This window comes from Micromesistius poutassou (assembly GCF_964030765.1).
Source record: "Micromesistius poutassou genome assembly, chromosome: 8".
Classification (NCBI taxonomy): domain Eukaryota; kingdom Metazoa; phylum Chordata; class Actinopteri; order Gadiformes; family Gadidae; genus Micromesistius; species Micromesistius poutassou.
Window position 1 is genome coordinate 18,127,412 of NC_140278.1, and position 15,627 is coordinate 18,143,038.

At 46.1% G+C, this 15,627-nt stretch overlaps 2 protein-coding genes across 2 annotated transcripts in view; both read right to left on the reverse strand.

Annotated features, from left to right (window-relative positions):
* Positions 1 to 169: 169 nt before the first annotated feature.
* LOC311350969 (mpv17-like protein) lies at positions 170 to 1,501 on the reverse strand (the record flags this gene model as incomplete). The annotated part of the gene is made up of 5 exons (XM_084471060.1): positions 1,428 to 1,501; positions 747 to 1,117; positions 562 to 632; positions 398 to 427; positions 170 to 289 (listed from the first exon to the last, which is right to left on the reverse strand). Exons 2-5 carry the CDS (start codon positions 1,105 to 1,107, stop codon positions 170 to 172), a joined length of 582 nt encoding a protein of 193 aa, XP_084327186.1. The 5' UTR covers positions 1,108 to 1,117; positions 1,428 to 1,501.
* A 7,042-nt stretch (positions 1,502 to 8,543) lies between these two features.
* The window catches only part of myh14 (myosin, heavy chain 14, non-muscle), a gene marked incomplete at its 3' end in the record, with an annotated part of 24,829 nt that continues 17,745 nt past the window's right edge, over positions 8,544 to 15,627 (reverse strand). Inside the window, 13 exon segments of the mRNA XM_084471061.1 lie at positions 8,544 to 8,751; positions 9,541 to 9,564; positions 10,169 to 10,341; positions 11,044 to 11,152; positions 11,600 to 11,808; positions 12,067 to 12,190; positions 12,349 to 12,437; positions 12,862 to 13,152; positions 13,503 to 13,715; positions 14,206 to 14,304; positions 14,475 to 14,576; positions 14,579 to 14,590; positions 15,004 to 15,252. Of these exon segments, the coding sequence (XP_084327187.1) occupies positions 8,544 to 8,751; positions 9,541 to 9,564; positions 10,169 to 10,341; positions 11,044 to 11,152; positions 11,600 to 11,808; positions 12,067 to 12,190; positions 12,349 to 12,437; positions 12,862 to 13,152; positions 13,503 to 13,715; positions 14,206 to 14,304; positions 14,475 to 14,576; positions 14,579 to 14,590; positions 15,004 to 15,252 (1,902 nt within the window).

Consider the following 15,627-nt stretch of genomic DNA (forward strand, 5'->3'; position numbering starts at 1 on the left):
AACGGGTCAAGTTCTAGTGTCGTCATTATGGATAGTGCTTCCAGAGGCCTTGTGAAATGATATAGTAACTCAAATAATTCATTTTATTTATTTTATTGTTACTTTATTTAAAATTGTCATGGTGTTATTTAGTTGAAATCAAAAGCTCTTTGTCCAAGTATAATACAATTCATTGAGATGTACTTGTCTGCTGCTGCCTGAGGTGACACAAGTAAACAGTCCACACTAAGGAGATGCCTCCAACAAACACTGTCCGTGCCACCGGAGGGACCAGGGCAAAGTTCAATGCCTGAGAAAGTGAGGTACAAAAGACAGAAAGTACAAATGGCACAGTTGATTATTGTTGGTTATTATTATGGATTGCTTAGATTATTATAAATACAATGGACAATCTCACCTGCATTGTAGACCAGTAAACCACTCCAGTCTGGTATACACAGAAAAAGACAGAGAGAGAGTCTAATTGCACAATATATGATTGCATAAAAACATATTTATGTTATTGCTATATTGCTAAATATATATCAGTGGATAATCTTATTAGAAAGCTTTTTCAGCTACCTTGTATGAAGTCCAGAATTTGGCCCTCCAGTCTTCTAGAGGGTCCTCTTTTCTTTCTAGTAGGCTGAGGCCTAAAAGAAAATACAGACGCTTTTCAGACCTCCCAGGACAAAAACAAAGCCATTCACAGCAAATAGGTGTATACATTATACAATCATCACTACTGTCCCATGCATCCCACTCACCTATGAAAAAGACACTGATGGTTGCAGGGGCTGCAACAAGCTGATCCAAGCCCACTTTCAGTGTTATCTTGCGGAGCCCACCCCCTGGCAGCAGTCTTTCAAGACCCCTCAGCCAATGATAATTAAAGTTGGCATGGAAACAGAACCCGACAAGGGCCACTTTAGCTGTCTGGGACCAGTCAATACCAGCTGTACTGCTGTCCACCTGTGGTGAATCCCCCGATTCAGAGGCGGCGGTGCCAGGCCCACTGCCCCCCAGCACGCTCTGCTGGAGGATATCAGCAGAGGCAAACAGTGCTGTGTATCCCACCATGTTGCTGACGTACGGGTGAGCCTTCAACATGGCCCAGGCTCTGCTCATAGTTACAACACTGTTGAACAATCAGGGCATTAGTAGAGGCCCTTCTTGCGAGATGTGGGGATGGGCTCTTTCAAAACTGCGCCACTGGGTGTCACTGTTTTAGCAGAACAGCCTCTGTATCCTTGTGGCACGTGAAGATTTTTCAATAGACTAGAACAGCTTTGCGGAAGGTGTTAAGCACATTTACTTTTTAAATAATGTACATATTCAAATGAGGTACTGCAGTACAATAAGCATAAGTTATTTAGAGGTTCTGTAACAATTGATAACTGAATTGTTGTCTTTTCATGTTGTAAGTAGTAATATGAATGTAAGCATACCTTTAAAACAGGCTCTTCCCAATAACTTCCGAGCCACAAATAAGCAGAAGGCTGTTTTCTTTTAGTTTCACTGGTTGATAGGGAATAGTCTCCTGCCAGAGACAACTTATTTATCTCTGGAAAAAAGCCTTCTCTCTTGGTCAAAGGTCTGTCACTGCCACAGAATGGATGATAAGACTATCAGCAGACTGAGGAAGAATGTTAGGAAACACCACATGTGAACTATTAATTTAAAAAGGTTATAGTATGGATTAACTCACAGTAGATACTGGCATTTTTTTAATGGTTGGTTATGATAATTAGCCTCATTGTTTTCATTTGCTGTCTATGGAACGGTGGCTTGAGACTTACCAATGAACAAACGACCCCAGTGGGCAAAGAGAAAAGGGGAGACCAAACCATTATGCTGGTAGTGCCTACTGCTCTCAGACACATGGGCTGACTATAAATAGCAGCCACTCCTGTTGCAGCATGTGCAGCACCTCTTTCTCATAGTCTTTACACTTCTAGGCACATTTAAAACTAATCTCCCTCTAGAGCCTATAGCCTAGAGCAAGAAATTATTTTAATATTTGTGTTAATATGTCAAATTAATCAGAGGGTTTGCCCTATGGCACTCTGCATGTTTCATCGTGATAATATTTAGTCCTATAAGATCCAAACATGAACTATCTCCGGATATGTAATTAGAAAACAGTTTCACAAAAACAATTAGGGCTAGGATTTGCCTTTCTTGCACTCACACTTTCTTTCCGTCTTTTGTGGCTGTTGAAGGAGACCAGCCTATTCACTCCGTTAGAGCCATAGATATGTAAAACCGAGTGGGCTCCATAGAACTGTAAGGATAATTAATGCCAGTAGCAACCATGTCGGCTCTTCGTTCTGAGAATGTGATAATTAGGGCCAGTTTAAGCAGATCAATGAAGGGCTTGGGAACTGCCTTAACTGGTGTGTGTCTGCGTCTCTTTGTATTTAACAAGCTGCCTTTAGTGGGCCAGACAATGTGTACGTGTGCCCACACTTCCACAAACGGTTGACTTCTCTGATAATTGGCTCTTCCTATTATGTATCCAATAGTCTCTGACTCTGACTCACACATCTGCGTACACAGACCCCTAAAACACGCACGCACGCACGCACGCACGCACGCACACACACACACACACACACACACACACACACACACACACACACACACACACACACACACACACACACACACACACACACACACACACAGATTGATCAAAACCGCCTCTCTCGACACTAATTCACTCACCTTGGGGTGAAGCTTCACAGCAGATGCAGAGGTAGAGATACAAAGCAACCTGACAACTATCAAGGTAAGCCTGATTTTCTGCTAAAACAAAATTATCATTGAGCAAAATTAATTTAAATAATTGCATTGAGCAGACACATATATGATTCATACGTATAATTGCTTTGATTATAACATCTGATCCTGTGTATTAATGAAATACTTGTGTGTGATTCATTGGCAATGATCAGTGACAATTAGTCACTATTAGACTAAATTCCCTGTAATAAACTGACATTTTAAATGTTGACATACATTGTACAAAGCGAAGGTTTTCCTTCTTTAAATGCAATGAAAAGCAAACACTGTAGTAAAGCTTGCAGTCCCTTGCTTGCTTGCTCAATTCTCTGAATTATAACTTTAATAAAAAGTGTGCTATATAATAATTTAAAATTAAAAGGAACATTTTGTCTATTAATGCACTGCATCTGTCTTCATACTATGAATATGTTGTTCATTTATTTTTAAAATATTTAAAATTATTTAATATGTGGCCCATGTCTATCTATATATATATATATATATCTCTACATCTAATTTCAATGATTTTTCCACTTAGTCCAGCCAATCCTATTTGTAGTCATGCGACCATCCAATTACTTTGCGCTGGAGGTGGGTATGGAGCAGGTGGTCCCCTGGGGCTGTGACCTCTTCAGTTTTGTGACATCTGCCGCCGGTCACATGATGAGGACATTACAGAAACCCCGCAAAAACCGTCCGTCCAAGCGACAGGTCAACCACCGGCGCTTCCTGCACAACATGATACAGAGGTCAGTATCAGGAGGGTGAATCTGTATATGTGTGATTGTAATTGTCTCCTTTCTATTGTTAACTTAAAAAAACAATTGATCTCACCCATCTCTCCCAACAGGAAGTTCACAAACATCGAGGCTGCAAACCAGCGACTAGCGTCGGCTCTACTTTTGACCCAGGAGGAAAACACATCTCCCTCCTCAGCGGGCCAGAAGCCTGTGACATCAGAACCTGCCGTTAAAACCACTGCTGGTGATGGTCTTGGTGAACCAGCCAAAGACCCCATTACAAACACATCAAGAGACATTGAGCAGGCTTCAAAGTTGGGTTCTGACTCGGTTTATGGCTCCATTGAAATGGAGGTCAGTAAAAAGAGGCAGCCAGAGTCGAGACATTTTTGGGGAAGCCTTCCCAAATCCCAGGCCAGCACCGGCACATGGAGAGGGAAGAGCCAGGGGCACAGAGCCCCCAAATTGGCACTCCAAAATATGATCGAAAACGAGAACCAAACTAAATTTACTTCCTTCTTGAACTCTTCTGAACATACAGAGGTCAACCATAAACCTGGAGTCTCGCAGACTGCCTATTACAGTTATGAAAAGACCTCCCAAAGGAACAGAATTAATCTCTCAGAAGTTAATGTCTGTACTGCGAGGCTCAAAGAAACTGACAACAACAACAACGACCCACAATTCAAATCTGCCTCGGACTCTGATGTCATCGTTCATCTGGACGAGGACCTTGACCTGTCCTTCTCACCGTCCTTCTCTCCTGATCTTTCCCCTCTGTCCCTCGACTCTTGTGACTTCTCCGTCCAGTCCATGCTGGACATGTCCACCTGCTTCCAGAAGAACCACAAGGAGGACACCGTGGAGAACCAGTGGACAGACATGATGGAGGTCTTGCAGACCGAGGTCACCTGCATGGACGACCTAGAAGACTGCGTGAACATGGAGGAGTTTTTTGAAAATGTGTGCATGTGCCAAGAGGCTTCCTCGGAACTGGAAGGCGAAGTGTGTTGTGATGACATCAACACATCATCTACGAATCATAAACCGAAAACTTGCATGGGGCATGGGATCTTCCAGATCCAGAGCGATAATTGTGGATCAGAGGCAGAGCATTTGAAATGTATTGAAGGTAATGGATATGGATATGGAGGCTGTGATCATTTTCAGAGTGATCTTGGATTGACCTTAAGCAATTTGACCAGTGATCAGAGAACCTCCCAAAGTCTTTCAGCCGGCAAAACTGAGACCGTCATTACTGAAACAGCCTCAGACCAAGACAAAGACAACCAATCAAATTCAATCTTCAGCATTTACCATTGCAACAACTCGACACTCAACACATACTCGCAACAGGAGAGTTCCTGTGCATTTGAAACATGTAATAACAAAAGAGGAACGCACTTTGAAGGTGTGGCTCAGTCCTTCTCTGCTCTTACTGAAACCCAGTACCATCCCATACTCACCCCTTCATTCGAGAACGACTGGCTGTTCACGGAGATTGTGTAGCAGAGGAGGAGTGGGTAAAACAAGTTTGTTATCTCTATAACATCCCACATCGGGTTTTCAGATTTCCAACTGATTATATTATATTATATACAATACATGTTGTCCTATTGAATTAATATTAAATGATATGACCAGGTAGAATGTGCGACTATTCATTTGTGAATCTATTTATTTTGTTGATTTACTAATTGTCTGAATGTGCATTCTGTGAAATGGCAATATTTATTTTGCGGTAGGTAAAAAATACATAAATAATAAATAATGTGATATCAGCTTGAGTGATTTGTGTGTATGTACAGTGTATGTATGCACCTGAAAGAAAGAAAAGGCACTGGTTCATAATGTAAGCATCTTAAAACACAAAAGCACCAGTTAATTGGAGAGCTGGCGTCAAATCCCACTATAACAAGGCCGCATTAAGACAGATTGAACCATTGCAATACTTCTTGTGCATAGAAAGGTTGGATGAATGCTATTTTTAAAGTAGATAAATATTGCCAAAATAAATGCATCATGCTTGACATTAACTTTGATATGTTGTGGTTTACGAGCAATCTTATTCCATACATAATTCAGTAAATTCACTCATAAGGTTTGGTTGATGTTTGTTTTTGTTTGTATGGTGATTGTATGGTATTGTTGGGGGATGATATTCCTTTTATGGCCTAACACAAGAAATAGAACGTGGCTTGAATGATCTTAAAATATGGCTGTAATAATTACAGCTTGAACTTCCGTGTCAATTTACACAGGAGCAAACATTTGATAAATGATTATCATTGCACTTAAGACTTGTCATGAAACACAATAATGAACAAGATCAGGAAAACCCTTATTACCAAAGACTACAGTTAGCTATGTAGCAATACATACCAGATAATGAATTAATGGATGGATTTAAAACACTGATTCATTCAAACAATTCCTTGTTTGATAAAAAAACAACAACAACACAACACCTGTGGTCTAAGCTACACATCCTTTATCCACTTTATTCCCAATTGAAATAAAGGTGCAAACATCAGCCAACATTGGTATGTGGACGTAGAAATGTGTAGTACTACAAATGTGAGCCGTCCAGTGTCTTTGTGTTTCTGTATCTGAGCCTCCTGCATACTTAAAGCTGTGTCATACAGGCAAACAGGTGCTATGTACATTCCTAACAAAAATGCAAATAAAGACCTTTGTGTCCTGGAAAATAAATACAACATACGTGAAAAGTGCTCAGATATCTTCAAGGCCAGGGTTTAAAAAGACAATGTCTATTTTAGAACTGTAAAAATAACAAGCTTAATAGTGAGGGCCGATCTAAGGTAACGCCACACGCATCGATAATTTATTTAATGTAAGTAGTTTAAATTTAAAAAAAGGAAATAATTATGACTTAAAAGCCAGCTTGTCCTTTCTAGGAGTCTTTTTAGACACAATACCGATGCCAGTGTAATACAAGTGCCATATTAATTACACTGTTATTCCATTGTCCTATTTTCTCAACAGAATTTTTGGGTAAAAGGCTTAGGAAAGAAAACCACCAGATTGGTCTCTGAATGCTAGCCCTCCGTCGTCTCCATTGATCTAGATCTACAATGATACTACTCTAGATATAACAAATCAAAGTCCCTTTTCTCATCCATACGCCCACCATTTGGTTCAACAAAAAGCTCTCGTTTTTATAGAATAGAATACAGTTTATCAACATAAATGAATAATACATGTACAAGATGGCTAAAACAAACCATGATGTATTAGCTTAAAAATGACCCCATCAATCTTTAAAAGAAGCAGAAAAGCATTATTCCTTTGAGTAAAAAGTTACATTTATACAGTTCTCAACAGGCTAGAGTTAAGGTTGTTTTTGCAATGGTACACAACATGTAAAAGTCAACTTTTTTTTGTTTGTTCTGTAAGCAAAAATACATACAGCAAATAAACCAAAGAGAATACTCAATATGTTGAACAGCACTAAACACCTGATTACCAGATAGCCATTCACCAGCGGATCAGCTAATCACCTGTAATGCCATCCGGAACCGTCACAAGACACTGGCTGAAGAGACCGCATCAAGGGGAGGGCCCAGCCCAATCACCAGCACCAGCCACACCCGTCGGGAGCCACCATGATATGCAGACCATAATAAACACTGACAGAACGCAACCAGCAATCGATAACTTAAGTTCATATTCAGAGCAACAAAAAAATATACAAATTCCAATTCCTGTAAGAAGTATTATATTAAGACTTAAGTTAAGCAGATGACTCATACACGCTACTTTAATTACTAACTACATACTATTTCTACGCTATTATTTGCAGCAACCAGAATACAGGAGGTGCGTTTTAGCATGGCTGCCTGCAGGTCGTTTCTTTTCTGCATGGATGGTGTCGTTTTTATTTTGTATTTATATCATTATGACAATACGGTATGAAAAACATCGTTTGGACTGGTCGAGTGAGTAACAACGTGAGGTAACTTTGATGCTAATCCAGTGCCAGCGGAGACCCTGATGTTTCTGAGGAGATGTGTTGCTGGCTTTGCTTCAGATGCACATACGGTGTGGAATACCCCTCTGAGTTACCCTGGCTCACGGTCGTCACCTTCACACTGTCCACTCTCATCGGCTCGCTCTACCTCTCATAGTTCTTTTGCACTAGGTTGTATCATTTCAAGTTCAAATCACAATTTAGAAAACATGGTAAAAAGTTATTTCACAAACAAGCACTCTGTGAGCCTCCACGCACACACCTTTCGTTTTTGACGGCGAGTCGGCGAGGTCGAATTAACGCATTGAACCTTTGACCTTTTTCACTTGGCATGCTTGCTATTCTCTAACATATAAGATTGTCTAAACCCCCTCGGAGGGTCAGTCACTCTCCGGTTCTGCACCAGCGGCTCCTCCACAACAAGGCGGCACGACGAGGAGCTGCGTTAAACATGGCTTAATACCGAGATAGCGGATACGAGCGATGGTAGCCGTTAGCATTCGCTGCTCATTCAAGCTTTGCGTGGGATCAGCTGATATGACGTGATCTAGCTAGGCCTGAGGGGGTGAGCGCTGGGAGGAGGGACGGGACTTTAGTTTTTCTCAACAAATGACACATCCTAGCGATTGACATGCTTTTGCGTCTGAATCGAACGCTTGAGTAAATGTGTAACCTCTGCTTTTCATCTCTGAGCCGGTAGAATCTGTGTCTGTGTATTTTTAACACAGGCAACATTCTCAAGAACCAGGAACAGTCTCATGTGTGTGTGTCTGTCTGGGTGCGTGTGTGTGTGGGTGTTGATATCTCCTTGTGTATGCACCATGTTTTGGGGATATGTGGTTTTCATCTACGCTCTATAAATATTGATGTACGGTGTATCTGTGGCATACCCCCGCACTCCACCCACTACCCCAGCCTTTGCCTCTGAGTAGCAGAGGACCAATACATGCATGTTACTGTGTGTTCATGTTTATGCCAGGGTGTGTTTGTGTGTGTGTGTGTGTGTGTGTGTCCCATGTATGTGTGTGTGTGTGTGTGTGTGTGTGTCACTCGGTGTTGTTGGCAGTGTTGTTGAGGGCGTAAGGGGGCAGGGCCTCCAGGCTGTGGGGGTCCGAGGAGGACGGGGTGGGGGTGCCCGGGAGCCCCGAGGAGGGGGTGGGCGAGGCGGGGGGCTCCTCAGAGTCCGAGTTCTCCAGGGAGAAGTCGTCCACCAGGGCTCTGCGGCCACGCAGGGCCAGGGGCAGGGGGGCACGCCTGGGGAGAGAGGAGAGCGGACGTGGGGGTCAGGGGAGGAGACGACCACTGTGATAACCCCTATATCATGAGCAATGATGAATTCTGAGAAATTAATTTTCAGAATAATATTGTTGGTGATTGTTGTCTTTAAAGGACAATTCCGGTATTTTGAACATTGAGCCCCCTTTCTGGTTTGTCTAGGATGAAATAGAGTGGTTGACACCAAAATTTTGACTTTTGGTCCCGTCTTTGGTATTTGGCTATTTTCAAATCGCCCCTGCCTGCATCAGAATGGCTGGCCATGGGCATCAACAAACCTGTCCTTAACACAACCCTAAACGTTCGTTTTCAGAATTGTGCAACTCACAGAGTGGTTAGTGGTGTTCGTTTATGTTCCAAATCAAGTATCGTAGCGAAATACAGTTTCTATCGTGTTTTAGCATTTGGCATTTTGAAACGGAAACAGAAACCGGACCGGAACCGGAAACAGAAAGGGGCTGTCTACGTTTGGTTGTAGTCTTTTCGCTCGGTTCTCCGTCTCAACAGTAGGGCTAGAACCAAGCTCTATTTCATCCTAGACAAACCAGAAAGGGGGCTCGATGTTCAAAATACCGGAATTGTCCTTTAAGGCATTATCCAGAGAAAGACATGTGGACCAGGAAATTCTGGTGAAGAAAGGATAAGCGGAGGACGAAATACAAATAATAATACGAACAAAGACAAGTGACAAAACAACAAAGACACTGAAACAAACTCACAAACACATCCACACCAACACGCGTGTGCTACACAGACGGATGGACCTACTTCTCTGGTCTCCACTCAGGGAGGCTGGGTGGTGGTGGTGATGACACAGATGAACAATGTTAGATGGACACAAGTCATGCGACACAAACACAACAAAAACAAACAAACAAAATCAAAATAGAACGTTATTGGGGGACAAATTAAAATTCGAGGAATGAATCTTGTTTGAACTCTGTGTGTGTGTGTGTGCCCTTTCTCTCCCTTTCTCTCTCTCTCTCTCTCTCTCTCTCTGTATTTTGTATTTAGACAATTTGGAAGACATGTGTTTCCAAAGTGGCTCACAATGAGCACATATGAATGATCAGTGAGGGATGAGGGGTTAGGCATGTCTCGCTGACACATCGGGGCTCAAACCCACACCCTCTCAGCTGGGAGTCAACCACCCCAGCTCTCTCTCTCTCTCTCTCTCTCTCTCTCTCTCTCTCTCTCTCTCTCTCTCTCTCTCTCTCTCTCTCTCTCTCTCTCTCTCTCTCTCTCTCTCTCTCTCTCTCTCTCTCTCTCTCTCTCTCTCTCTCTCTCTCTCTCTCTGTCTGTCTGTCTGTCTGTCTCTCTCCTCCAGCAGTAGATCTAGTAGTCTCTGGAGCCGTGCACCGGGGCGCCGTGCAGGAGCAGCCCCAGCCAGGGTTACCTGAGCTGGCTGCGCAGCGCGGTGATCTCCCGCGCCATGCTCTGGCTGCCGTCCGACATCTCCTCCAGCTCCCTCTGCAGCTTCCTCCGCAGGGCGTTGGAGCGTGAGTTCTCCTCCTCCACCTCCTCCAGCTGCCTCTTCAGCTGCCTCAGGCGGCCCATGGACTTGTCCAACTGGAGAGGAGGAGCAGGAGGGGGGAGGGGAGGAGGAGAGAGCAGGAGGAGGGATGGGGAGAATTGTTAGGAGGTGAATAGAGCAGTAGAAGGGAAGTGTGATTGACCTCAATCAGGAGGGTTGATGGTGTTGAGGGGGGAGATTAAAGCCCTGTCCCAATTCTCCCCCTTCTCCTAGATTTGAGCCCTAACCCTAGATTTTGCGTGTTCCCGCAATGGGGTAGGGTGTCCCAATACTTAAGGGAGCAAGGGGGAGTGCTGTTTTTCCCCTTAAAAATCATCCCTTGAACGCTAGCCAGCTCGGTAGCTGACTTGCAGCTAAGGGCACGCAAAGCAAGTGTTCTTGTTAAGGGGAGAGAAATGGGACTGGGCCTAAATCTAGCAGATTAGGACGTGGGACGTTTTTAAAGGGGGTCTGTGTCTCGCATTTGGCAGACAGATTATTTTGTTCCAACCTTTCTCACAAACAGATGCCAGGGCTGGATTAGGCTTATTTTGGATTGAGACTGATGGCTGAGGCTCCTATTCAACGCGCTTGTTAAAAACGGCCCAGTGAGAGCTGTGAGCTTTGCCCTGGTGACTCTCTCACAGTGTTGTTCAGATGTATCTGTGGCTAGGTGGTTGAGGACGTTTGCGTCTGACTTGCAGATGTTGATGTAGCCTGTGTGCCTGCATGTCAAGACAGCTGGAAGGTTTCCTCACCTGCTCCCGGTACTGGTCGGCATGCCTTCTCTCGTCCTCAGACTGCATCATCACCTCCTTCAGCTTCTTCTCTGTTTTCCGCACCAGTTTGTTGGCTATGGCTCGTTCCCTGGGAGAACACGGGTTTTGGGTTACACAAGCTGATGAATAGGGGTTTGAAATTCTGGCATGTGTGGGTGTGTGTGTGTGTGGGTGTGAGTGTGTGTGATTGTGTGTACGGGTCTGTATTCAAGTGTTTTTCGGATGCGTGTGTATTTGTGTGTAAACATACATTTCTATTTTGTGTGTGTATGTGCGTGCGTGCGCGCTTGTGCTTGTGTGCGTGTATGCTTGCGTGCGTGTGTGTGTGTGTGTGTGTACGTGTGCATGTGCCTGTGCGCATGTGCTTGCGTACATAAGTGTGCGTGTGTGCATGTATTCTTGCATGCGTGCGTGGGTATGCTTGCGTGCACGTGTGCGTGCGTGTATTCTTGCGTGCATGTGTGTGTGCGTGCATGTACGTGTGTGTGTGCATGTGTGTGTGCGTGTGCGTGCATAGGTGCAGTGCGGCCCTCACTGTCTCTCCTGCTCCAGCTGCTCCTCCATGGAGTCAATCTTGGCCTCCAGGGCTGCCACGCTCAGCTTGTGCTTCCCCCGGACCGCCCCCTCCATCTCCCCCAGCCGGGACTTCAGCTCCTTGTTGCTCCTCTCCAGCTGCTCCCGCCCAGCCTCCGCCTTCTGGGTCAGGGTCCTCTCCCCCTGCAGCTGCACCGTCAGGGTCTCCACCTGCACACACACACACACACACACACCGCCCCGGACCACCATGAGCACCATGTGCATGCGTGTGTGTGTGAGCGTGAGCTTAAGTGTGAGTGTGTGTGCATCTCAGCCTTGAAAAGTGTGTGTGTGTGTGTGTGTGTGTGTGTGTGTGTGTGTGTGTGTGTGTGTGTGTGTGTGTGTGTGTGTGTGTGTGTGTGTGTGCGTGTGTGTATGTATGTAGAGATTGTATCAATTCACAAAGAGGAGTGTGCGTGCGGGTACCTGTAGTGCGTTCTTGCGCTGTCTCTCGGCCAGCAGTTCAGAGTTAGTCTGCTCCTCCTCCAGCTCCTCCTCCAACTGGGTGATGCGTGACTCTAGCCTCCTCTTCTCCTCGCTCAGAAGAGACCTGGACACACACACACACACACACACACACATACACACACACACACACACACACACACACACGTAGACAGTGTTAGTGAAGCTCACATCCGTATACCAACATAAAGTTAACCTAAAGCGCATGTTGTGCATGTATGTCTGTGGTGTAACAGTACTGACTTTCCAGAGCTGCTGTTGACCATCTCATCCGCCAGCTCGTCTCTCTCCTGCTGGGCTTGTCTCTTCTGCCTGTCCGACACTGACAGCTCCTGCAGGCAGGAATACCAACAGATCACAGAGATGATTCATAATGTAATATTTTTAGATTGAATACACAATAGAGCAGGTGTTTCTCTCCCTTTACCCATCTCTGTCACTCACACGTGCACTTAATATAACTGTAATACAATACTATTACCAATAATTATACAGTATAGTCATTTTATATATGATATATATATATATATATATATATATATGCATAACATATATATTATTACATATAATATGATTATGAGAAAATGGTATGACAATAATATAATATATTTGAATACAATTCAAACATAATATAGCATACTCAAACAAGCAGATAAAAACCTTCACAGACAGACAGACAGACAGACAGACAGACAGACAGACAGACAGACAGACAGACAGACAGACACACACACACACACACAGACGGGCTCTCACCTCGGTGAGCTGCAGCAGCTCGGCCTCCAGGGTCTGCAGGCGCTTCTCGCTGTCCTTGGAGTGGGCCAGCACCTCCTCGCGGGCCAGCTTGGTCTCGTCCAGCTCCCGCAGGATCTCCTTCATCTGGGACTGCAGCCGGCGCAGCTGCTTCACCGCCTCCTCGCGGCCGCGCGTGGCCGCCTCCACCTGGGCCTCTGCCTCCTGCAGCTCCGCCTCCAGCGTCTTCTTCACCGTGGTGGCCTGCGACCGCTGGCTCCGCTCCTCCTCCAGCTGGGTCTCCAGCTCCCGCAGCTGGGCGGCGGAGCAGGAGGAGGTGGTGGTTAGGGGGGGTGGTTAGGGGGGGGGGGGGGGAGTTTTGTAGTCTTTATTGACTACAAAACTGGACATCTTGAAAAAGTAAGCCAATAGTTTCTATTGGCTTTTCAATATTACTCAAAGACAGTTTTAACAGGATTAATATAATTGGTAGTATTATTATTGATATCATTTGTTTGAGATAGCAATGAAGACTTTCCGACCAGAAGAACAGCATGCGTCCCGTCCCCCCCATCCCTGTCTCCCCTCTCCTCCCCCTCTATCCCCTCTCCCCTCTCCCCCGTCTCCCCCGTCTCCCCTCTCCCCCGTCTCCCCTCCCATCTCACCTGTTTGCTGAGCGTGCGGCGCTTCTCCTCGCCCTTCTCCTCGTTGGTGCTGATCTCCCTCTCGAACTGGGCCTTCAGGGCCTGCAGGGTGACCTCCAGCCGCAGGCGGGAGTTCTCGGCCTCCGACAGCTCCTCCTCCAGCTCCTGGGTCTGCCCCCGGAGGCTCTGGGCCTCCGTCTCCAGGGCCCGGCGCGAGCGCTCCAGCTCGTGCACCTGGACGCGGATCAACGCAACTTTAAACGTGCGGCTCTCGACGATCACAGTTGACATCTTCAATGGGCTTCAGGGGCCCATTGGTCTCCTCAGCCCTCTAAAGGGGCAAGGGAACCCCCGAATGAAGGAAAGGCTTGAAGGAACACAGAAGAGGGATCCCTCTCTCCACGGACGGAGAGAGGAGAGAGAGAGAGAGAGAGAGAGAGAGAGAGAGAGAGAGAGAGAGAGAGAGAGAGACACAGACAGAGAGAGAGAGAGAGAGAGAGAGAGAGAGAGAGAGAGAGAGAGAGAGAGAGAGAGAGAGAGAGACACAGACAGAGAGAGAGAGAGAGAGAGAGAGAGAGAGAGAGAGAGAGAGAGAGAGAGAGAGAGAGACACACACACAGACAGAGAGAGAGAGAGAGAGACACACAGACAGAGAGAGAGAGAGAGAGAGAGAGAGAGAGAAAAAAAAAAAGTAATAATAAGTATAATAATTAAAAGTTATTACGTTTTTGCCAACGTCGTCTTGCTGGTTGACCAGCTGTTCCATCTCCTGACGCAGCTGCTTATTGGACCTCTCAAGCTCCTCCCTCTGGTCCTGGGCCTCCTACACAAACACAAATCAAGATTCACAATTAAAAATATTTTAGTTAATAACTATTTAACTATTTAAAGAAAATCCCAACCAAAACCCAAACAAAAATGTGAGCAAAAAAAAAACACTAAAATGATTTGATCCAATCAGGTGATGGCGAGCGCTGCGTCGCCGTGGGTTACCTGGAGGGCCCGGGCCAGTGACAGGGAGCGGGTCTCCTTCTCCCGGTTGTCGGCCTCCGCCCGGTCCTTCTCCTCCGCCAGACGGGCGCTCACGGCCTTCTCCCCTCCGCCAGGCACTGCAGGGGTCACAGGGCGGATGTCAGGGGTCATAGGACATGGGAGGACTTTGTTCAGATGTAATATCCTCATGGCCTATCATTAATGTTTAATCATGGGGGAGTATAGCAGAGGGGGGGGGGGGGGGGGGGGGGCGTGTGTCGACCTGACTCTCAGTTCCGGGTTTGATTCCCTAGGCTACCCTCTACCTTCTCTAACCCTTATGAAATGTGTTTGACTTAAAATTCACCAGCCGTTGCCTCGGGGGAAAGCGTCTTCCCCAGATGTCTTAACACACAAGCACTATAATCTTCTTCCCAGTCCTCCTGGCCTTCCCTCTGTGGGCCGGCAGAGCAGCCTGTTGCAGAGCGTCAAACCGGAGTCACCTCAAGCCCCGGGTCTCCGGCCCGATCCGACCCCTCCCGCGCCTCACCTGGTCAAACTTCTTCTGCCTCTTCTCCAGGGCGGAGCAGTTCTGCCTCTCCTTCTGCAGGGCCAGGGTCATGTCCTCGATCTCCTCCCTCAGCCGCTCCCTCTGCCTCTCCACGCGCTCCTTCTCCTCCTCCTTCTGCCGCTCCCGCTGCACGGCGCCGTCCAGCTCCCGCTGCAGCTTCCGGCGCGTCTCCTCTGCCGACTCCACCGCCGAGTTCACCTCCTCCGACTGCTTGCGGAGCTCTCCCAGCTGTCAGTCAGGGGGGGGGGGGGAACGCGGTTCTGTTATGACCCCTCGCTCCAATGTGTGAGTGGTTTATTAATGTCCCTCCCTCCCTCGAGGGGGACGGTTCAAGAAGCAGGTTTGAATATCTCTATATCTGTACCTAGGAGCTTAAACAGAACACAGTAGAGTGGATGCCTCCCGGCACTGTCTGGACTTTCAGTTTGAGAACAGCTGAATTCCCAAGGCCTCATTGCCATTTCTGTGCTTATTTTTTACCGCTTGAAGCAGCCTTCGCCAGACCATGATTTATTTACTTTAAAAAAAGAACCTAACTTTTATTTTTATAGTATAGCGTAATAGTAGTTGCCTCTATTCCTTTATGAGTGATGCTCTAGTTTC